The sequence below is a fragment of the Nerophis ophidion genome, linkage group LG04, assembly GCF_033978795.1.
Source record: "Nerophis ophidion isolate RoL-2023_Sa linkage group LG04, RoL_Noph_v1.0, whole genome shotgun sequence".
Taxonomy (NCBI): Eukaryota; Metazoa; Chordata; class Actinopteri; order Syngnathiformes; family Syngnathidae; genus Nerophis; species Nerophis ophidion.
Window position 1 is genome coordinate 80,676,184 of NC_084614.1, and position 17,213 is coordinate 80,693,396.

General features: G+C 38.2%; 1 protein-coding gene across 3 annotated transcripts in view; it reads right to left on the reverse strand.

The window, feature by feature from the left end:
• Positions 1 to 9,712: 9,712 nt before the first annotated feature.
• The window catches only part of LOC133552013 (RING finger protein 145-like), a 38,910-nt gene continuing 31,409 nt past the window's right edge, over positions 9,713 to 17,213 (reverse strand). For all 3 annotated transcript variants that reach the window (XM_061899250.1, XM_061899252.1, XM_061899251.1), the window contains 2 exons: positions 11,149 to 11,382; positions 9,713 to 11,082 (listed from right to left, as the gene is read on the reverse strand). In XM_061899250.1, coding sequence (XP_061755234.1) covers positions 10,717 to 11,082; positions 11,149 to 11,382 — 600 coding nt within the window. In that variant the 3' untranslated portion in view covers positions 9,713 to 10,716. The remainder of the gene's footprint in view (positions 11,083 to 11,148; positions 11,383 to 17,213) is intronic.

Sequence of the window (17,213 nt, forward strand, 5' to 3'; positions counted from 1 at the left end):
AAATGTTGATGTTAGAGGGAAAGAACATGATTTTTTATGTTAGCGAGAAAGAGCATAATTTTTTATGTTAGAGAAATAACAAGAGTTTTGATGTGAGAAAATAGATATAAATGTGGATGTTAGAGAGAAATAACATGAATTTTGATGTTGGAGAGAAATAACATGAATGTTTATGTTAGAGAGAAATAGCATGAGTTTTGATGTTAGAGAGAAAATTAAGTTTCATGATGGAAGGGAAATAGCATGAAGTTTGTGTTGGAGGAAGAAAACATGAAGTTTCATGATGTTTAAGAGAAATGTGATGAATTTTGATGTTAGAGAGAAATAACATGAATTTTTATGTTAGAGAGAAACTGCATACATTTTAATGTTAGAGAGAAATAACATGATTTTTTATGTTGGAGAGAAATAACATGAATGTTTATGTTAGAGAGAAATAGCATGAGTTTTGATGTTTGAGAGAAAATTAAGTTTCATGATGGAAGGGAAATAGCATGAAGTTTGTGTTAGAGGAAAAAAGCATGAAGTTTCATGATGTTTAAGAGAAATGTGATGAAATCTGATGTTGGAGAGAAAATACATAAATCTTGCTGTTAGAGAGAAAAGACATACATGTTAATGTTAGAGAGAAACAACATGAATGTTCATGTTAGAAACTGCATACATTTTTAATGTTAGAGAGAAATAACATGATTTTTTATGTTGGAGAGAAATAGCATGAGTTTTGATGTTTGAGAGAAAAGACAAAAATGTTGATGTTAAAGAGACAGAACATACTTTATGTTAGAGAGAAATAACAATTTTTTATGTTAGAGAGAAAGAACAATTTTTTATGTTAGAGAAATAACATGAGTTTTGATGTGAGAGAATAGATATAAATGTTGATGTTAGTGAGAAATAGCATGAGTTTTGATTTTTAAGAGAAAAGACAAAAATGTTGATGTTAGAGGGAAAGAACATGATTTTTTATGTTAGAGAGAAAGAACATAATTTTTTATGTTAGAGAAATAACATGAGTTTTGATGTGAGAGAATAGATATAAATGTGGATGTTAGAGAGAAATAACATGAATTTTGATGTTAGAGAGAAACTGCATACATTTTGATGTTAGAGAGAAGTAACATGAATTTTGATGTTGGAGAGAAATAACATGAATGTTTATGTTAGAGAGAAATAGCATGAGTTTTGTTGTTTGAGAGAAAATTAAGTTTCATGATGGAAGGGAAATAGCATGAAGTTTGTGTTGGAGGAAAAAAGCATGATGTTTCATGATGTTTAAGAGAAATGTGATGAAGTCTGATGTTGGAGAGAAAATACATAAATCTTGCTGTTAGAGAGAAAAGACATACATGTTAATGTTAGAGAGAAACAACATGAATTTTCATGTTAGAAACTGCATACATTTTTAATGTTGGAGAGAAATAGCATGAGTTTTGATGTTTGAGAGAAAAGACACAACTGTTGATGTTAGAGAGACAGAACATACTTTTTTATGTTAGAGAGAAATAACAATTTTTTATGTTAGAGAGAAAGAACAATTTTTTATGTTAGAGAAATAACATGAGTTTTGATGTGAGAGAATAGATATAAATGTTGATGTTGGTGAGAAATAGCATGAGTTTTGATTTTTAAGAGAAAAGACAAAAATGTTGATGTTAGAGGGAAAGAACATGATTTTTTATGTTAGAGAGAAATAACATAATTTTTTATGTTAGAGAAATAACATGAGTTTTGATGTGAGAGAATAGATATAAATGTGGATGTTAGAGAGAAGTAACATGAATTTTGATGTTAGAGAGAAACTAAATACATTTTGATGTTAGAGAGAAATAACATGAATGTTTATGTTAGAGAGAAATAGCATGAGTTTTGATGTTTGAGAGAAAAGCCTCAAATGTTGATGTTTAAGAGAAATTGATACAGTCTGATGTTGGAGAGAAATAATATGAATTTTGGTGTTAAAGAGAAATAACATGAATTTTGATGTTAGAAACTGCATACATTTTTAATGTTAGAGAGAAATAACATGATTTTTTATGTTGGAGAGAAATAGCATGAGTTTTGATGTTTGAGAGAAAAGCCATAAATGTTGATGTTTGAGAGAAAGAACATACTTTTTTATGTTAGAGAGAAAGAACATATTTTTTTATGTTTGAGAAATAACAAGAGTTTTGATGTGAGAAAATAGATATAAATGTGGATGTTAGAGAGAAATAACATGAATTTTGATGTTGGAGAGAAATAACATGAATGTTTATGTTAGAGAGAAATAGCATGAGTTTTGATGTTTGAGAGAAAATTAAGTTTCATGATGGAAGGGAAATAGCATGAAGTTTGTGTTGGAGGAAAAAAGCATGAAGTTTCATGATGTTTAAGAGAAATGTGATGAAATCTGATGTTGGAGAGAAAATACATAAATCTTGCTGTTAGAGAGAAAAGACATACATGTTAATGTTAGAGAGAAACAACATGAATTTTGATGTTAGAAACTGCATACATTTTTAATGTTAGAGAGAAATAACATGATTTTTTATGTTGGAGAGAAATAGCATGAGTTTTGATGTTTGAGAGAAAAGCCATAAATGTTGATGTTAGCGAGAAATAGCATGAGTTTTGATTTTTAAGAGAAAAGACAAAAATGTTGATGTTAGAGGGAAAGAACATGATTTTTTATGTTAGAGAGAAAGAACATAATTTTTTATGTTAGAGAAATAACATGAGTTTTGATGTGAGAGAATAGATATAAATGTGGATGTTAGAGAGAAGTAACATTCATTTTGATGTTAGAGAGAAATAACATGAATTTTTATGTTAGAGAGAAATAGCATGAGTTTTGATGTTTGAGAGAAAATTAAGTTTCATGATGGAAGGGAAATAGCATGAAGTTTGTGTTGGAGGAAAAAAACATGAAGTTTCATGATGTTTAAGAGAAATGTGATGAATTTTGATGTTAGAGAGAAATAACATGAATTTTTATGTTAGAGAGAAACTGCATACATTTTAATGTTAGAGAGAAATAACATGATTTTTTATGTTGGAGAGAAATAACATGAATGTTTATGTTAGAGAGAAATAGCATGAGTTTTGATGTTTGAGAGAAAATTAAGTTTCATGATGGAAGGGAAATAGCATGAAGTTTGTGTTGGAGGAAAAAAGCATGAAGTTTCATGATGTTTAAGAGAAATGTGATGAAATCTGATGTTGGAGAGAAAATACATAAATCTTGCTGTTAGAGAGAAAAGACATACATGTTAATGTTAGAGAGAAACAACATGAATTTTGATGTTAGAAACTGCATACATTTTTAATGTTAGAGAGAAATAACATGATTTTTTATGTTGGAGAGAAATAGCATGAGTTTTGATGTTTGAGAGAAAAGCCATAAATGTTGATGTTAGCGAGAAATAGCATGAGTTTTGATTTTTAAGAGAAAAGACAAAAATGTTGATGTTAGAGGGAAAGAACATGATTTTTTATGTTAGAGAGAAAGAACATAATTTTTTATGTTAGAGAAATAACATGAGTTTTGATGTGAGAGAATAGATATAAATGTGGATGTTAGAGAGAAGTAACATTCATTTTGATGTTAGAGAGAAATAACATGAATTTTTATGTTAGAGAGAAATAGCATGAGTTTTGATGTTTGAGAGAAAATTAAGTTTCATGATGGAAGGGAAATAGCATGAAGTTTGTGTTGGAGGAAAAAAACATGAAGTTTCATGATGTTTAAGAGAAATGTGATGAATTTTGATGTTAGAGAGAAATAACATGAATTTTTATGTTAGAGAGAAACTGCATACATTTTAATGTTAGAGAGAAATAACATGATTTTTTATGTTGGAGAGAAATAACATGAATGTTTATGTTAGAGAGAAATAGCATGAGTTTTGATGTTTGAGAGAAAATTAAGTTTCATGATGGAAGGGAAATAGCATGAAGTTTGTGTTGGAGGAAAAAAGCATGAAGTTTCATGATGTTTAAGAGAAATGTGATGAAGTCTGATGTTGGAGAGAAATAACATGAATTTTGATGTTAGAGAGAAATAACATGAATTTTGATGTTAGAGAGAAATAACATGAATTTTGATGTTAGAAACTGCATACATTTTTAATTTTAGAGAGAAATAACGATGTGTTATGTTGGAGAGAAATAGCATGAGTTTTGATGTTTGAGAGAAAAGCCATACATTTTGATGTTAGCGAGAAATAGCATGAGTTTTGATTTTTAAGAGAAAAGAAAAAAATGTTGATGTTAGAGAGAAAGAACATGATTTTTTATGTTACAGAGAAATAGCATGAGTTTTGATGTGAGAGAATAGATATAAATGTGGATGTTAGAGAGAAGTAACATGAATTTTGATGTTAGAGAGAAACTGCATACATTTTGATGTTAGAGAGAAACAACATGAATTTTTATGTTGGAGAAAAATAATATGTTTATGTTAGAGAGAAATAGCAGGAGTTTTGATGTTTGAGAGAAAAGCCTTAGATGTTGATGTTAGAGAGAAAGAACATGTTTATGTTACAGAGAAATAGCATGAGTTTTGATGTGAGAGAAAATATATAAATGTTGATGTTAGAGAGAAACAACATACATTTTTATGTTGGAGAGAAATAGCATGAGTTTTGATGTTAGAGAGAAATGACATGACTTTTGTTGTTAGAGAGAAATACCATGAAGTTTCATTATGTTTAAGAGAAATATGATGAAGTCTGATGTCTGAGAGAAATAATATGAATTTTGATGTTAGCGAGAAATAACATGAACTTTGGTGTTAGAGAGAAACTGCATGAGTTTTGAAGTTAGAGGGAAAATACATAAATGTTAATGTTAGATAAAAATAGCATGAGTTTTGATGTTAGAGAAAAAAAATACATAAATGTTGATATTACAGAGAAATAACATGAATTTTTATGTTGGAGAAAAATAGCATAAGTTTTGATGTTAGAGAACAAAGACAAATGTTGAAGTCAGAAAAAAATAGCACAAGCTTTCATATTAGAGACAAATTACATGAATTTTTATGTTGGAGAGAAATAGCATGAGTTTTGATGTTAGAGAGAAAAGACAAATGTTGATGTTGGAGAGAAATAACATGATTTTTTAATGTTAGAGAAATAGCATGAGTTTTGGTGTGAGAGAAAAAAGATATAAATGTTGATGTTAGACAGAAATAACATGATTTTTTTTTTGTTAGAGAAATAGCATGAGTTTTGATGTTGGAGAGAAATACCATGTTTCTTGATGGAGGGGAAATATCTTCAAGTTTGTGTTCAAGAAAAAAACCACAAGAAGTTTCATGATGTTTGAGAGAAATAATATGAATGTTGATGTTAGTGAGAAACTGCATACATTTTGATGTTAGAGAGAAATAACATACTTTTGTTGTTAGAGAAATAACATGAAGTTTCATGATGTTTAAGAGAAATGTGATGAGGTCTGACGTTTGAGAGAAATAATATGAATTTTGGTCGTAGCGAGAAAAAACATTAATTTTGATGTTAGAGAGAAATTCCCTGATTTTTCAAGTTAGAGAGAAATAACATGAGTTTTGATGTTACAGAGAAATGCCATGTTTCATGATGGAGGGGAAAAAAACCATGAAGTTTCATGATCCATCCATCCATCCATCTTCTTCCGCTTATCCGAGGTCGGGTCGCGGGGGCAGCAGCCTAAGCAGGGAAGCCCAGACTTCCCTCTCCCCAGCCACTTCGTCTAGCTCTTCCCGGGGGATCCCGAGGCGTTCCCAGGCCAGCCGGGAGACATAGTCTTCCCAACGTGTCTTGGGTCTTCCCCGTGGCCTCCTACCGGTTGGACGTGCCCTAAACACCTCCCTAGGGAGGCGTTCGGGTGGCATCCTGACCAGATGCCCGAACCACCTCATCTGGCTCCTCTCCATGTGGAGGAGCAGCGGCTTTACTTTGAGTTCCTCCCGGATGGCAGAGCTTCTCACCCTATCTCTAAGGGAGAGACCCAAACTCATTTGGGCCGCTTGTACCCGTGATCTTATCCTTTCGGTCATGACCCAAAGCTCATGACCATAGGTGAGGATGGGAACGTAGATCGACCGGTAAATTGAGAGCTTTGCCTTCCGGCTCAGCTCCTTCTTCACCACAACAGATCGGTACAACGTCCGCATTACTGAAGACGCCGCACCGATCCGCCTGTCGATCTCACCATCCACTCTTCCCTCACTCGTGAACAAGACTCCTAGGTACTTGAACTCCTCCACTTGGGGCAGGGTCTCCTCCCCAACCCGGAGATGGCATTCCACCCTTTTCCAGGCGAGAACCATGGACTCGGACTTGGAGGTGCTGATTCTCATTCCAGCCGCTTCACACTCGGCTGCGAACCTATCAAGTGAGAGCTGAAGATCCCGGTCAGATGAAGCCATCAGGACCACATCATCTGCAAAAAGCAGAGACCTAATCCTGCGGTCACCAAACCGGAACCCTTCAACGCCTTGACTGCGCCTAGAAATTCTGTCCATAAAAGTTATGAACAGAATCGGTGACAAAGGACAGCCTTGGCGGAGTCCAACCCTCACTGGAAATGTGTTCGACTTACTGCCAGCAATGCGGACCAAGCTCTGACACTGATCATACAGGGAGCGGACCGCCACAATAAGACAGTCCGATACCCCATACTCTCTGAGCACTCCCCACAGGACTTCCCGAGGGACACGGTCCAATGCCTTCTCCAAGTCCAAGAAATAACCTGAAGTTGTATGATGTTAGAGAGAAATAACCTGAAGTTGTATGATGTTAGAGAGAAATAACCTTAAATTGTATGATGTTAGAGAGAAATAACCTGAAGTTGTATGATAGAAAGAAATAACCTGAAGTTGCATGATAGAAAGAAATAACCTTAAATTGTATGATGTTAGAGAGAAATAACCTGAAGTTGTATGATTGAAAGAAATAACCTGAAGTTGTATGATGTTAGAGAGAAATAACTTGAAGTTGTATGATAGAAAGAAATAACCTGAAGTTGTATGATAGAAAGAAATAACCTTAAATTGTATGATGTTAGAGAGAAATAACCTGAAGTTGTATGATTGAAAGAAATAACCTGAAGTTGTATGATGTTAGAGAGAAATAACTTGAAGTTGTATGATAGAAAGAAATAACCTGAAGTTGTATGATAGAAAGAAATAACCTTAGATTGTATGATGTTAGAGAGAAATAACCTGAAGTTGTATGATAGAAAGAAATAACCTGAAGTTGTATGATGTTAGAGAGAAATAACCTGAAGTTGTATGATAGAAAGAAATAACCTGAAGTTGTATGATGTTAGAGAGAAATAACCTGAAGTTGTATGATGTTAGAGAGAAATAACCTGAAGTTGCATGATAGAAAGAAATAACCTGAAGTTGTATGATGTTAGAGAAAAATAACCTTAAATTGTATGATGTTAGAGAGAAATAACCTGAAGTTGTATGATAGAAAGAAATAACCTGAAGTTGTATGATGTTAGAGAGAAATAACCTGAAGTTGCATGATAGAAAGAAATAACCTGAAGTTGTATGATGTTAGAGAGAAATAACCTTAAGTTTGATGTTGGAGAGAAATAACCTGAAGTTGCATGATGTTAGAGAAAAATAACCTGAAGCTGTATGATGTTAGAGAGAAATAACCTTAAATTTGATGTTGGAGAGAAATAACCTGAAGTTGCATGATGTTAGAGAAAAATAACCTGAAGCTGTATGATGTTAGAGAGAAATAACCTTAAGTTTGATGTTGGAGAGAAATAACCTGAAGTTGCATGATGTTAGAGAAAAATAACCTGAAGTTGTATGATGTTAGAGAGAAATAACCTGAAGTTGTATGATGTTAGAGAGAAATAACCTTAAGTTTGATGTTGGAGAGAAATAACCTGAAGTTGCACGACGTTAGAGAGAAATAACCTGAAGTTGTATGATGTTAGAGAAAAATAACCTGAAGTTGTATGATGTTAGAGAGAAATAACCTGAAGTTTGATGTTGGAGAGAAATAACCTGAAGTTGCATGATGTTAGAGGAAAAATAACCTGAAGTTGTATGTTGGAGATAAAAAAAACCTTTAGGTGATGTTAGAGAGAAAGAACCTGAAGCTGTATAATGAGAGAAATAACCTTGAGTTTAATGATGTGAAAGATAAATAACCTGAAGTTTGATGCGAGATATATTCTAACCTGAATTTTAACGATGTTAGAGAGAAATAACCTGAAGTTTAACGTGAGACCGATTTTAATCTGAAGTTTGATGATGTTGGAGATAAATAATCTGACGTTTGATGTTTTAGAGAAAGTTTGATTTTCAGAAATAACTTGAAGTTTGATGTTAGAGGAAAAACAACCCAAAAATTGATGATGTTCAAGATAAATAACCTGAAATTTTAAGATGCTAGAGAGATTTAAACACGAAGTTTGATGTTGGATAAATAATCTGTAGTTTTATGATGTTTGAGAAAAATAACCTGAAGTTTAATGATGTTAGAGAGCAATGACATGAAGTCCCTGTTGATATTGAAGCCGTGAGTGTGTGCAGTGTTTTGGTTAATGTGTTCAGCAGCTAAATAAACAGCGAATAGCGACAACAATAATAGCACTAATAGTGGGAATGATGGAACATAATTGCAGCCACATTTTCTCTGCTCCTTTAAAACTCAACCAGCATATTCACTCATGATATTGTTATATTTAATTTACATCAATCTAAATAATGTGGGACATTTAGCTTTTTTTAAAGCCAAACTCTCTAAATAATATTAGATTAGATAGTACTTTATTTATTCCTTCAGGAAAATTAAAATTTTCAGCACAATCCGTTTCAAAATTAGACAAACATTACAGGGAGACAGAACAGGATTGCTGACGGGTCTGCTGGCTTCCAGCGCCCCTTACAAAAAAGGTGAGATACAGGTAAACAGGTAAAAAATTCTATAAAATAAAATAAACAATTTTTTTTTTTAAATCGGTCCAAGTCTGGGCCCTGGAGAGGGGGTCCAGACTGAGGCCAAGGGAAAAAAACAACAACTCATAGCCATAGTAAGTGAAGTGAATTGTGAAGTGAATTATATTTATATAGCGCTTTTCTCAAGTGACTCAAAGCGCTTTACATAGTGAAACCCAATATCTAAGTTACATTTAAACCAGTGTGGGTGGCACTGGGAGCAGGTGGGTAAAGTGTCTTGCCCAAGGACACAACGGCAGTAACTAGGATGGCACAAGCGGGAATCGAACCTGCAACCCTCGAGTTGCTGGCACGGCCGCTCTACCAACCGAGCTATACTTATATATAGTATTATATTTACAACATACAAGTAAACACTACATTAGGTACACACTGCTTTCATAACTTTATATTTCATTCCTGCAGGATACTGAATATATGTCCATATTATTAATAATATAGACATACTAGCAATATATATTGAGAAAGAGCCAGAACATGTATACAATTTCTTAACATGGTGTACCTGATGAAGTGGCCAAAAGTAAAATGACTTTATTGAACGTCTTTTATCTAATTGTGGGGAAATAAAGCAAAAGCATGCAGTAAATATTTTTTTTTTTAAAAAGTCAAACTTCTTCCCAGTAAGAAAGGTAACTCACGTGCTGGAGAACTGCAGCGCCATCCTGTGGCTGAGGAGTGACACTGCAAAGAGGGCAACTGCTTGGTTAGAGGAATTGAGCTCACTTTCAAAGCCGTCCCAAAAGAAATAGTCGCCTGCAGAGTGGATGCTTCATTTTAATTGGTGTAAAACGCCACAATCCCACAATGCCCCTGGCCTTCATTCACCGTCGTCACAGCGAGGTCAAGTCGAAAACGCGCCGGTTCTAGAGGGAGCGTGTGAGCGCCGAACAGTCGCGAGGATATAGAATTTGGAGCGGACCGTCGGCGATGATGGCGTGGAGCTCGTGTGCAAAATACGTCAAAGTCTACATTTCATCTCATACAAAAATAATCATCAATAAACATTTTGGTGGCACGGGAGAGGGGTTGGGGGGGGGGCGGGTCTCATCCTACATTCATCATGTATTCATGCTGGACGCCGCCCCCTCCCCCCTCACACCTCCACTTGACAAGAGCGCTAATAACACTGCGTGGAAGGTAATGAGCGCCCGCTCCGAGTCGTCTGCGTCCAGCCGATCCCACTCCTGACAGTGGAGCGATCACACCGGCTGTGGGGCGCGTCATACGGGGCCGGAGAGGGCGTGGCCAAAGACAAGCAACATCACGAGGAAGCCTCGACGTGGCGACGGACTCGTTCTGGCTCGTTTGGTTACGGACATGGCGCGACGGCTCCGAACCGTCGCTACTTGAAATGACATCAGTGCAAAAGTGAATCCCCAACCCCAAAATAAACCTTGAGCACATCAGGGAGGAAGGAAGCTTTGGTAACCGTGGAAACGTGCGGGCGTCTTCATAGAGGCATGCAGCATCGGCATCATTGTGAGCGTCTCGGCTTCATGTTCTCCCATCACGCGGCTCTGGGTGGGCGGGGCGCCAGGAGGCAATGATAAGGAATTTGTAACACTGGACTGCAACGTGGCGGCGGCACGTGATGAAATGTGGGACGCCAAGGCGAGCACCGGTCCCCTACTGGTGATGTCACTTTACTGGCGGGATGGCGTTCTCCGGGCTTTTTGGGTTCTGAAGAGGGTTCCGGTCACGATGGAAGAGCCGATCAGTGGACAAGTGAGCGTGTTTTACATGCACGTGGTGGGAGGGGCTCACAACTCCTGATTATCCGATAGAGTCCTTCCAGGGTTTGGCTGTGGCTCCGCCCCCTCCTGGACGGGAGGTGGCGGGGGATGAGGGTGTGTGTCCCCCATGTGTGAGGAGGAAGAGGATGAGGATGGCGAGGACTGAGTGGTACATCCAACCTTCTCTTCCCTCCCAGCCGTGGAGTCTTCCTGTCCTGCAGGCCTCTGGTTGGCTGGGGGCGTCTCTGCGTCGGGGGCTAACGTGGCGGGCGCCGATTGGCTCTTCAGCTGAGCGTGACAGAGCGGACACGTCTCCTGCACGTAGAGCCACTTCTTCAGACAGCCGGCGTGGAAGAAATGGCTGCACGGCGTAATGACGGCGCTGTTCAGGTCCTGGAGGGAGAGCGAGTATATGGGGGTGAGGAGGCGATGGACGCCACGCTCCAGTGTGTTGGTTACCTGGTAGCAGATGGCGCAGATGTCGTTGTACTGCCGCAGCTGCGCGTCGCTCGCCGTCGGCAGGCTCTTGATCTTGTTGACGGCGTCCCGCCGCAGCAGGAAGCTCTGCCAGCCCAACTGCGCCCGCAGCCACACGTTGTAGTAGGAGTGCACCAGGATGATGGTGCTGCCCATCACGCTCCACTCCCCAAACACCGTCTCCGACACGCCGTAACACACCACGCACACCGCCACCTGACACGACGAGCACACGTGCAACACACATTATTCATGTTTGTATCATTTCTTCACCAATTTAACTTTATAAATCAAGTTTAAACCTTCGTCTTTTAGTAAAGGTTAAACCGTTATTATCTTTTAACCTTTTTGAACAAGTCGTGCATGCTTTTATTTGAAGTGGCCTGGACTACAGCAATGCACTTTATGTTTTAATAATACAACTTTAACATTTGACAACCAAATAATAAAACAAGGTGACTCGGTAAAAAATCTGGGTATTATCTTCGACCCAACTCTCTCCTTTGAGTCACACATTAAAAGCGTTACTAAAACAGCCTTCTTTCATCTCCGTAATATCGCTAAAATTTGCTCCATTTTGTCCACGAAAGACGCCGAGATCATTATCCATGCGTTTGTTACGCCTCGTCTCGATTACTGTAACGTATTATTTTCGGGTCTCCCCATGTCTAGCATTAAAAGATTACAGTTGGTACAAAATGCGGCTGCTAGACTTTTGACAAGAACAAGAAAGTTTGATCACATTACGCCTGTACTGTATATACCTTTATATACATATATACATACATATATACCTATATTGGCTCACCTGCACTGGCTTCCTGTGCACTTAAGATGTAACTTTAAGGTTTTACTTCTTACGTATAAAATACTACACGGTCTAGCTCCAGCCTATCTTGCCGATTGTATTGTACCATATGTCCCGGCAAGAAATCTGCCTTCAAAAGACTCCGGCTTATTAGTGATTCCTAGAGCCCAAAAAAAGTCTGCGGGCTATAGAGCGTTTTCCGTTCGGGCTCCAGTACTCTGGAATGCCTTCCCGGTAACAGTTCGAGATGCTACCTCAGTAGAAGCATTTAAGTCTCAACTTAAAACTCATCTGTATACTCTAGCCTTTAAATAGACCTCCTTTTTAGACCAGTTGATCTGCCGCTTCTTTTCTTCCTCCTATGTCCCCCCTTCCCTTGTGGAGGGGGTCCGGTCCGATGACTATGGATGAAGTACTGGCTGTCCAGAGTCGAGACCCAGGATGGACCGCTCGTCGGGACCCAGGATGGACCGCTCGCCTGTATCGGTTGGGGACATCTCTACGCTGCTGATCCGCCTCCGCTTGAGATGGTTTCCTGTGGACGGGACTCTCGCTGCTGTCTTGGATCCGCTTGAACTGAACTCTCGCGGCTGTGTTGGATCCACTATGCATTGAACTTTCACAGTATCATGTTAGACCCGCTCGACATCCATTGCTTTCAGTCCCTTAGAGGGGGGGGTTGCCCACATCTGAGGTCCTCTCCAAGGTTTCTCATAGTCAGCATTGTCACTGGCGTCCCACTGGATGTGAATTCTCCCTGCCCACTGGGTGTGAGTTTTCCTTGCCCTTTTGTGGGTTCTTCCCAGGATGTTGTAGTCGTAATGATTTGTGCAGTCCTTTGAGACATTTGTGATTTGGGGCTATATAAATAAACGATTGATTGATTGATTGATGCTGGCATTAGCCAAAAAGCTCTCTCCCGGTTGCAGTTAGTCCAGAACGCGGCAGCAGGACTTTTAACAGGGGCCAGGAAACGCCAGCATATAACCCCAATTCTTCAGAGTTTGCACTGGCTCCCTGTTCATTTTAGAATTGATTTTAAAACATTGCTGTTTGTTTTTAAATCTTTACATGGACTGGCACCTCAATATATCTCGGACCTCATCCAAATTTACATCCCTGCGCGCGCTCTGAGGTCCGAGAGCCAGTTCCAGCTCGTGGTGCCCAAGACCAGACTTAAGACCAGGGGAGACAGGACCTTCTCTGTGGTCGGCCCTAAGCTCTGGAACACTCTGCCCCTCCATGTTCAAACTGCTTCCACAGTGGACTCTTTTAAGTCTCGTCTTAAGACCCACTTTTATTCTTTGGCTTTTAACACTACGTGAGTTGTGTGGTCCTCTGTTCTCTGTGTTTTTTATACATTTTGATTTATATTTTACTGTTTTAATTGATTTTACCCTTTAAAATAGTTTTTAATCATATTTGTTTTTATATTGTTTTCATTGGTTTTATATTTATTTATTTTTTGTTTTTATTCAGTCATTGGTGGAGCATAATATGTATATATATATATATATATATATATATATATATTTTATTTTATAATTTTTTTTCTTTTTACAATTTTTTTTAACATGGCCGTGCAGCACTTTGGAAACGTTATTGTTGTTTAAATGTGCTATATAAATAAAGTGGATAGGATTGGATTGGAAGTTTTCCTTCTAAGTCAGGGGTCTCAGACAGGCAGCCTGCCAGACGTTATTTTAATGTTAGTGTGGCCCGCAAATTTTGTATGAATGGCGCTTGACAGCGTTGTGTGCAGAGCTGAAGGAATCTACCAATCACGGTGCGGTATATGGCTCTTGAAGGCGGAACATTGACGTCACTTGCGTGATGCAAGCAGAGAAACGTTTTGACACTTTTCCACAAGACCCGCACGCGCTCTTCCTCCCTCCCTCGCTCGTTCTCTCGCTCTCTCTCTAGCTCTCGCTGTCACTGTGTGTGTGTCTCTCTCTCGCTCCCTCCCCCGGCGCTGCAGTATAAAGTCCGAACCAGGGAGACTAGCGGTCCCGGTAGCTTCCGAAGCACTCCGCCAAAGGACCGAGCGACAATACAAAACTGGGGTGCATTAGACCCCAGCGCTGATACTCGGACAGTGTCCCTAGGCAAATTGGACGTGTAACAGGGTAGTCGTGATGTCAGCCTATTCGGGGCTAATTTTGCTACCAAAACTGGAAACCCCCCCACCCACTCCTGTTGGCTCCAGACAGAGACAATTTTTGGGTCCAAATTGGCTCTTTCAACATTCTGGGTTGCCTACCCCTGCGTTAGTGGAAAAGCGGCAAATGAGAGAAAGCGACAGAAATGTTGCCATGGAGACGAGGGGTTTTCTTACGTGCTTGGCTACAGTCCTACCGCGACACCTGTCCGCCAGTAATAACAGTCCCCAATAACTTGGACCAATTCAAACAGTTATTCGTTTTTTCTTATTTGCATTGCCTCACATTACTTAATTCTCATTTTGTTCATTTATATTTTGATTTTATTTTGAGTTGAAAATAAAAATAAAGACATTTAAAAATATTTTTGGGGGAAGATATTTTCTCTACATCCAGTGGCCCCCAGGTACATTGAGTTTGAGACCCCTGCTCTATGTCCTATGTGTCAAAGTCAAGGACCTTGGGCCGGATGAATGATCTATGGCCCCCGGGATGATATTTGATTAGTATGAGAACCGGCCCGCAGGCCACAGCCGCCTGCTGCTGTTTTGGACGCACCATCAGTGTTGGCGCTAGGAATTTTCAAAATGGGGTCACAGGGACCCCATCAAGTCATAAAAATGGGGTCCCCACAGTAAATTTTGGGGGTTCCACTTTTTTAATATAGTAAATTATATTCAACAATTCACATATTAAATAGGGAACTTTATCTTCTATCTTAATCACTGACAAAGGGAATGAATAACACTTGTATTTCTCATATATTTTAACATAGTAATTGGAATGTACATTTGTAAATTATCGAAGCTAAATAAAACAAAGAAACAATAAAAATTAAGTATCCTTTGTTAACAAAATGTCAAAGTCCAATGGAATAAAAATCACAACCAAAAGCAATAAAATTGATTATGTCTGTGTTTATATAAATGAAACATTTATATAAAGTTATTGTGATCAAAATGATCACGGTTATCATTATTATTGCAGTTTATTGTTGAATGTGCTCAAAAAGTACTTAGGCTAAAATATTTTAACAAAACTGTATTTTCATTTTCAGAAAACTAAATAAATAAATGGGTTGTACTTGTATACTGCGTTTCTACCTTCAAGGTACTCAAAGCGCTTTGACACTACTTCCACATTTACCCATTCACGCACTGATGGAGGGAGCTGCCATGCAAGGCTCTAACCAGCACCCATCAGGAGCAAGGGTGAAGTGTCTTGCTCAGGACACAACGGACGTGACGAGGTTGGTACTAGGTGGGGCTTGAACCAGGGACCCTGGGGTTGCGCACGGCCACTCTCCCACTGCGCCACGCCAGTGGGAGAGTACACAATATAGTTTCTTGGCAGGAGAAACTGCCAAGAAACTATATTTTTTAAACCCCACCTTCTACCAACCTTGACACATCCGTTGTGTCCTGAGCAAGACACTTCACCCTTGCTCCTGATGGGTCCTGTTTAGGGCCTTGCATGGCAGCTCCCGCCATCAGTGTGTGAATTGGTGAATGTGGAAATAGTGTCAAAGCCCTTGGATACCTTGGAGGTAGAAAAGCGCTATACAAGTATAACCCATTTACCATTTATCATCTTCCATTTTAATTTGTAAACGTTTTAGAATATCTAATAATAAATGCAAATTGGAAGATCACTTTCAGTTTATGGGACGTTGCACAAACAAACATCCCGTCTGTTTCAACTCGACTATGTGGAGTTTATATCGATAACTTAACGTTCGATGTGAATACTGTGTTTTATTTGTTTGGACTGCATGGTTTATAAAAGTTTAGATTGGAGTATGATGTTCCTTAATGGGGGAAAGATGTTAATGGCTCTTGTTTTCTAGTTAGCATTTAAGCTAGCTTGCAAGCTAACGCTAGTCCAGGGGTGTCAAACGTACGGCCCGCGGGAGGAGTTTGCTAAGTATGAAAATAAACCAACATTTTTGAATGAAAAAAACTGCTGTTTTTTAAATGTGTCCACTAGATTTCGCAATAGCAATTCTTTTTGTACATTTGTAATTATGCTACATATGTTAAAAAAAAAAAAAAACCACGTTAGTGAACCAGTCGAGGAAAATGAGCAAACCACATAAATAACGTTCAGTAATTTGATTTTTTTATTTAAAAATTAACACCAATGTGCTGACTGATGAACATTATCACCTAATTTATTCAGAAGGTTTAAATAATGACAAATAAAGGTAGAATACTATTAACCGCAACATGTAAGTGTAAAAAAAAAAAAACATTATAAATTTGTAGATTTACAGAATGTGCTTGTTCTATTTTTAAACAAACAAAAAAAAACAATCTGAAGTTGTCTTTATTTTGGAGTTATCATGCCGTGATTTTACCAGTCCGGCCCACTTGGGGGTAGATTTTTCTCCATGTGGCCCCCGATCTAAAATGACTTTGACACCCCTGCGCTAGTCAGTCCATAATTCTATCAAAAAGGGGTGATTAGTTAAAGTACCAATGATTGTCACACACATACTAGGCATGGCGTAATTATTCTCTGCATTTGACCCATCTCCCTTATCACCCTCTTGGAGGTTTTGGAACTCTACGCTTTGGCCAGCATTTGCAAAAGTTTGTGTTTTTAAAGACAAAAGTATGCATTTACGTGTGAACAAGAAGCCTTAACGCAGAGACAAGAGTGCGTTTAGGTATCTGTGTTCATGCGGACATGGCCTTAGTCTCAATATTTGATCTGTTTTAACGGCTAAGCTTTTATTGTTTTAAATACTGGTTTGTACTGTCACACATTAAGATTTAATACAATAAAAAGTACACAATAAAATCCATTATCTTTAATCATTATTTCTGGCGGTGCTTGAACGCAACGAAAAAACACATCGGCCTTGTCTTATAATCTTTGTTGCTCAGACAGTAAAGTTTTTATATAAGTTTAGATAGGGATATGTTGTTTCCGAATGGGGAAAGACGTTAATGTCTCTTGTTTTCATGTTAGTCCTTGAGTTTTTTTAAAAGTGTTGTAACCAATCATGGAGTATCTATAAGTCAACCGAAAACATGCTTTATATTGTAGTTTCTTCACAATAGCCACCCTTTGCTTGG